General features: G+C 40.4%; 1 protein-coding gene and 1 non-coding gene across 2 annotated transcripts; both read right to left on the bottom strand.

The window, feature by feature from the left end:
- Positions 1 to 671: 671 nt before the first annotated feature.
- Positions 672 to 5,875, bottom strand: rps3a (ribosomal protein S3A). The gene is made up of 6 exons (XM_028603412.1): positions 5,768 to 5,875; positions 5,001 to 5,104; positions 4,597 to 4,784; positions 2,382 to 2,590; positions 1,181 to 1,290; positions 672 to 842 (listed from the first exon to the last, which is right to left on the bottom strand). Exons 1-6 carry the CDS (start codon positions 5,827 to 5,829, stop codon positions 715 to 717), a joined length of 801 nt encoding a protein of 266 aa, XP_028459213.1. The 5' UTR covers positions 5,830 to 5,875; the 3' UTR covers positions 672 to 714.
- Positions 1,052 to 1,122, bottom strand: LOC114549056 (small nucleolar RNA SNORD73). The gene has a single exon (XR_003691501.1). It is a non-coding gene; the product is annotated as a small nucleolar RNA SNORD73 (small nucleolar RNA).
- Positions 5,876 to 6,502: the final 627 nt, after the last annotated feature.

Here is a 6,502-nt window from a genome sequence, read left to right as displayed (position 1 = left end):
TCAAATTAGTGTTTTTCCAGGGTATTGGATTTGACTTCAGTGCTTGTACAGATTCTCATTTCTATCTCCTGTCCATGTGCACAAAAAGTACTTAGGATATATACAGAAATCCTGGAGGTAAATTAAATACCTTCATTATTTTTTAAAAACCAACCATTCATTGATAAGGGCCATTTTACACAAACGTGATGTCGATCTCGCTGGCGCGCCAGGATTTTGAGTGCGCGAGCAGAGGGCACCACTTCAGCAGCGCGTGACAAAGCAGAAACCGGAAGCATGGATGAGTTCCGACAACTTATATACCGTCTCTGGGACAACCACATGGCAGGACTGAGTGACAAGTCTCTCTTGGAAACTTGCTGGGTTAAGAGTTCTTTTATGGTGAATGAAAGGCTTGATCGGACAAAGTAGGTCAACGAATCAAATCGAAGCATTGTCAGGCTAAGAGGCTATCGCCCTATGCAGTGTGATATTGTATCACACAAACTTTACAAGATCAACTTAAAGAGAAAAAAAAAAAAGTTAGCAAAAAAAATTCTAAAAATGTATACCTTGTAAAATGGCAAGTAATACCTTTTAAAGGCCTTAACTTTTACTAATTTGATTTACTACCTTTTAATACTTTTACACCCTGTATTACTACATGCACAGAAACAAAGAAAACAGGAGTGTATGTTGGTCATTTACATTTTTTATTAAATCTGTCAGGGTGGCTTAGACGGTCTCCTGGATGGGGGGCTCGTATCCATCGGCCCTCTCCACCTTGGCTCCAGTGTCATCGCCGGTTGCCTTTGCAGTACTGCTGGCACCGCCCTCACCGTGGAGCTCCATCAGTTTGCCCACTGCAACAGAAAACGTTTTTAACTAAAAGCTTAGGAGAACACTGGCAGATTTAAGCAACTGGTCGTTTCAAGTGAAAACTGCAATGATGCTGGAATGATTTCATCCATCACGCCTCAAACCCATTCAAGATTTTACACTTGACCCAATTAATCAGCAAACCTGCTTCTCCCTTCCACACAATGAAAACAGTATGTTTTTCTTGTATGGGAACGTCAGGTGATCTCAATGGGTAGTAATCAGGCGATCATCTGGGACCAAAACGGTTTGTCATCATGTGTTCCCACAGGTAGTGGAATATTAAAATGCACAGCCAGGGTTATAGCTGTATATCACTTACACTCAAACTTGGGCTTCTTCAGCATCTTGACTTTGCGAACGTAGACATCGTGTAGAGGGTAGATGGACTGGCAGGCCTTCTCAATGTCCTTACCAACGCTGTCAGGGATCCTGAAACAGCACATTAATGCAAAGGTTATTCACGATTCCCAAACCATTTTCTACACCACTCTACATAAACTGGCATATTTAACTAGATAGCAGGAAACTAAAACTACATGCCTTGTTACATAAAAAGTCCCTATGTTGACAAGATGAGAACAGGATTCCCACTAAGATTTTTCTCCAGGAGTTTGACAAGCACTAGCTCAAAAAAATATCATTTACTGGTAGGCCTCATGATGAAATGTCTGAGGTTCATTACAGGAGATGGCTACACCCATCTCCGATAACTGCACAACATATCCATCTGTCCTCTTAAAAACACTTACCTACATCTATCAAAGTTACACATATGTCCAGTCTTAAGTGAAAGAATATAGTAAAAACAACAGCTCTGGGACGGCTGAACTCGTTTGAACTTGTACTACTGGCTAGCTGACATTACACAAAGGGCTCAAATAAGTAAAGAGATCTGGCGTTTTCACACAAATTAGCAAAACACTCCAGTTCCATTAAAAGACTTGGGGGTTTGCTGGCCACCACTATTCTCTCCACACTTCCTAGTATATCAGGCAGTCACATAGTAGGCCCATTAACCCAATTTCAGTAAGCTAGTTGCACCAACAAATCCAAATGAAAACCCATCAGCCACCTAGGTAAATGTCTTATTTCCACTGGGCTTCTAAAATTGACTGCAAGTATGTTGCGCTCCACTTCTGTTGTGAACAGACACTAGATTGACATGGGAGCTGAAATTAAAAAAGGTGTTTTACACTTCTGGTAACCCTGCTTTACAGTGTCATACCACGCAGCTTATTCTACCAGCAGTTGAGTTTGAACATTTTTTTTATTTCCATTACTAGAAATTCTCTACAATTCCAGGACGCATTGAGCAATTGCCATTAAGATATATGTAACTTGAAAATGTAAGATGTTTGCCATTTTTAAGCTACCACTGACAGGCTTATCTTGAACATGCAACATATTTTAGAGAACCTGCCACCAAAGTAGTCTGCCAAGACTTGTTTTTAAAAAAAAAAAAAAAAAAAAAAAACATTGAGCAAAATGTTCAGAGACAGGAGAAACAGTACATGACTTACAGCTTGTTGACAACTTCCTTCAGGTCGTTGGTCTGAACCTCACGGGTCATGATTTCCATCATCTTCTTGCGGATCTGACGGACCTGCTGGTGCTGGGCGTAGGAGGTCTTTCTGATCTGGTTGGTGCGTTTCTTTGTGAAACCCACACAGAACAGACGCAGAAGGTAGCCATCGGTGGTCTTCACATCAACATGGGCTTCAATCATGGTCTGAGTGGAAAGAACAAATCAACCCTTGTTAGACTTCATAGGGGAGATTTCACCCCAACAGTCTCAACTTGTCACCTTCAATTTGGGACGTTCACCATACAGTATACTAAGACCTTTACAATGCTCCGCTTCCCTCAGCCTGCTTTTTCTTCTTCAAACAAGGTACATTTTCACAACCACTATAGCTGCCTGCTGTTTTGTTCACTTGGCAGGGTTCGACAGTAGCGGTTGCCCTTGGCAACCAGATTGAGTCAATTGGCAATTATTTCTTGGCCTCTGGGTTTTAAATATATAAAGACAAATCAAAACTGGAAACACTTATTTCAAAAGTCAATATTTAATTGGTTGTCTCCGTAAAGTTTATACACAGAAATATAAAATGACGCGCAATATGGCACCAGTGCCCAGAATCTATCAGACGGAATAGCAATGCGGATTTCGGTGCCACTTAAATGTCTGAGCTGCTCTCTGATGCTCCGAAACTGACGTTAGAGGCAACAGAAGCATCGCTGCACGTAACGCTAGTAAACCCTAACACGTTACACTTGGCAGCAGGTATCGTTAGCCTACCGTTAGCTAGAGTAGTAACTGGATTCAACACTGCTAAAATGTGACAGTTAACGGTGTAAAAGTGTGACTGTATTTCACTGGAAAGGACTCCAACAGCGGGACTTACAACCGCCTGCTGCTAAAGCTAGGAGCTAAAAGACAAACTAGCACAGGTCAGTGGTCACCGATCACTTAAATAAAAGGTTGCGTTTACTTAAAACTGGTAAACCTCGTGGTGCATTTAAAGTTATTATAAAATACCCTTTTCTCATCCGTTGTCTTAACAGCAATTTACTGGTGAAAGTAGTAATTGTTACTGTGAGTTTTGTGATCCATTGCACCCCTATTTGAGAGGGATGGGAAATGATATTGCAAGCCATTCTCTCATTGTTAAAATGTGTGTTATAGTTACATAAGTAATTGCTCCAAATATAGGCAGTTTAAAACATGGCAACCATATTGTTAACTTTTGCAACCAAAAGCTGATGCCTGGTTGCCAAGGCAGCCACCACTTTAAAAAGTTCACGTTGTGCCCTGCTTGGTGTTGAATATAGACATGCATCATTTAACGCCTTATGAATCAAATGACTTTAAGAAAGCACAATGTGAATGTACTACAGGACGAATAATGTATGACCATCGCTCCATATTTAAAAGGGGACAATGAAAGTTTTGCAACCAAAACTATGTATCGATTCCATTAACTAAGCTGTTCTTCCAAACCTGATTGCTTTAAAATTTAATATCCACCAAAACACCTAGCTAGGTTTCAGGATTAGAACCCTAATGTGTGGTTTGGCCAACTATCCCCAGGGGTTTAAGATAAAAAAATAAAATAAGTATATTGCGATCACTTATTACACAGCTTTGTTGAATACTTGATTATGATTGGTATATTACGACATTCTTGCTATGAACGCAATCATTTTAAACCAATATTTTGTGTCACATTATTGATTTCTTTAGCGAGTAGCCACGTAATAGGCGGGTTAATGCAGAGCAAGCGGAATATTATTGCCCCTTAAACCCCTTCAGGGTGACCTGCTTTTCTCTAGGCAACCTTAAATCAACCATCCAGGTCCTTCTCTAGATACGTTTCTTCAGTTGCATTCAGAAGCTCTTCAGTACCAGTTTTCTACCATTACCACTGGAGTAGTTGATCAAGCACCTGAAGTAGACCTATCCAAAAAGATATTAGACAACTGACCCTCCAGTTACAACCCAACAAACACTACCACTGCTTCTAGGATCAGCTTATGTGGTAGGTGTAGTCATTCCTTATTTTTAACTCAAGGCACATTTATTGTGGAAATGATCAACCTGTAAACCTGGCTAAGTATTGAATCTCAACTTTCAGAACTAATGTGGGTAAAATAGATATTCATTTGGTCTCGTCAATGGCTACAGTGCCATTTTTAGGAGGACATGCAGTAGTATTCATAAACATGATCCATTACCTGCCATTTCTTGACCATGGAGCACATCTTGTCGCGGGTCAGGTCCATGCCGTGGAAGTTGGTGAGGCAGTTCTTGCCCTGAACATCCTCAGTGATGAGTTTGAACTTGCGGAAGGCCACCTCGTCGTTCTGCAGGTCAGCGAGGCTCACCTCGAACACACGTCCCTTAAGACCATCAGAGGCAATTCCTAAGTGGGCGTGAATAAAATGTACGAGTTAGAAAACAAGCACATGTAATGAAAATCTCTGGACTCAACTGAGCCTTAGTAACCCGACATTTACAGCATGATTTCAAGTTTGACTCTTTTGTTACTGTTAGTCTAATTCTGTCACTGACATGGTTTAAGCATGGTGCTTGTGTCAGTGACAGGGTTAGACACTTAATTTACACAATAAAGTCTTACTGGTTCCCTGAGTCCTGGTGACCAAGGTCTTGCCAAGATTGCGGATGTTGAACATGGCTGGTGCCTTGACATCATACCAGTCCTTCTTGGAAAAAGGGTCCACACTGCAGGATAGATAGAGAGACAAGCATTTAGAGCTAACTTGAGCAGAAATGACGGTTATAACGTTACAATGAGCTTGAAAGCAGACTGACTGTTAGCAACGCGGCTAAGCACGTACTGTAAAGGACACTGCACGGGTTAGCAGGCACCATTGAGGGTTTACTTCCATTTGATCAATTCAACAGGGTCAGCAATTCCCCAAACAACTTAGCTATACGATTCAGACACATGCATATACAATACCATTATTCTGATCAGGAATTTAATTGTAGCGTTAGGCTGCCATGTTGATAGGTAGCTAACGTTAACGTTAAGCTTGGCTAAATCCATGCTAACATGTAACGTTAGTAACTTAACGCCTTTAGCAAATGACGTTAATGGCGATAACTCTGCGGACAAAGTGCTACATGTGAAATATTAAGCAAAGTTCCTTACAGGAAATATACATAAACCAAATTAATGACAAAATACTAAAGCGCAGAATAAAAGGGACACAGCATGTTACAACTCCATCCAGCGCCATAGAGGCCGGTGACGAGACTTAGCACTGGCCCTGTGGCATCTACTTAAAATCGGCTTCATCCTTCACATTTCTTACACCAAAGCGACCCCAGCGTAAAGGGCAAAGCCTATTTTGTGTAACACTGTGAGAATTTGCTACTTACATCTTCTTTTTGGCACCTTTTTTGCCGCCTTTGGTCAGCCTCTTATTCTTGCCGACTGCCATGTTGGCTACAGGGAGTGAAAGAGGAGGAAGGAAGAAATACCGCGAGAATTAAAGAGACCGACCTAGGTGGTGAGATTTGTGTTTTCTCGCGAGCGCTTGTAGCTTCTTTTGGCGCACTCTGCTGGTAAAAGGCTAAAAGGGTAGCTAATATTCTTATAATGGTTTCTATAACTGTTTAACCAGTAAATAAATTTCTTTGTTGTGCTTGTGGATGCAAATAGATGGCCGTTATCATTTTGATTTTGTAAGAAATACCTGATTCTGAAATTATATCCAGTTACACAGATGAACGACCCGCATTCCATGAGTAATATCTTTAATTGGAAAAAAAGAAAGAAAAGAGCCCTCATATTGTATAACTAGCATACTCGCTATAAGCCATTGATCTGAGTTCGGAAATCAATTAATACAGGTAAAAGAGAAAAATCACCTTTGTCTCCAGGTTTTGATTTTCTCAAAAGACATGCATACAGTTTTAAAAACTGCAAAACAAATTAAACCACATAGACCCTAAAATAAGAATAAAAGATTTTAAATGTATACGTTCAACATTATTCAGTAGATTCAATTTCACAATTACTGTAGATATAGGCCTATATATTTCATTAGCCTAAATTTAGTAGGTTTAGAAAATTCAAGGCAAGGCAAGGCAATTTTATTTGTATAGCACATT

Source organism: Perca flavescens, chromosome 2 (genome assembly GCF_004354835.1).
Source record: "Perca flavescens isolate YP-PL-M2 chromosome 2, PFLA_1.0, whole genome shotgun sequence".
In the NCBI taxonomy this organism is placed as follows: Eukaryota; Metazoa; Chordata; class Actinopteri; order Perciformes; family Percidae; genus Perca; species Perca flavescens.
The sequence above is the reverse complement of the archived record's forward strand: the minus strand, read 5'-3'. Positions and strand labels throughout refer to the sequence as shown.

Excerpts from the sequence above, each read along its gene's own strand:
- rps3a (XM_028603412.1), bottom strand. The coding sequence starts at position 5,829 with ATGGCAGTCGGCAAGAATAAGAGGCTGACCAAAGGCGGCAAAAAAGGT. Across the intron at positions 4,785-5,000 it reads CACCAGGACTCAGGGAACCA|GAATTGCCTCTGATGGTCTT; the intron begins GTAAGACTTTAT and ends ACGCCCACTTAG. Across the intron at positions 2,591-4,596 it reads CCATGGTCAAGAAATGGCAG|ACCATGATTGAAGCCCATGT; the intron begins GTAATGGATCAT and ends CTTTCCACTCAG.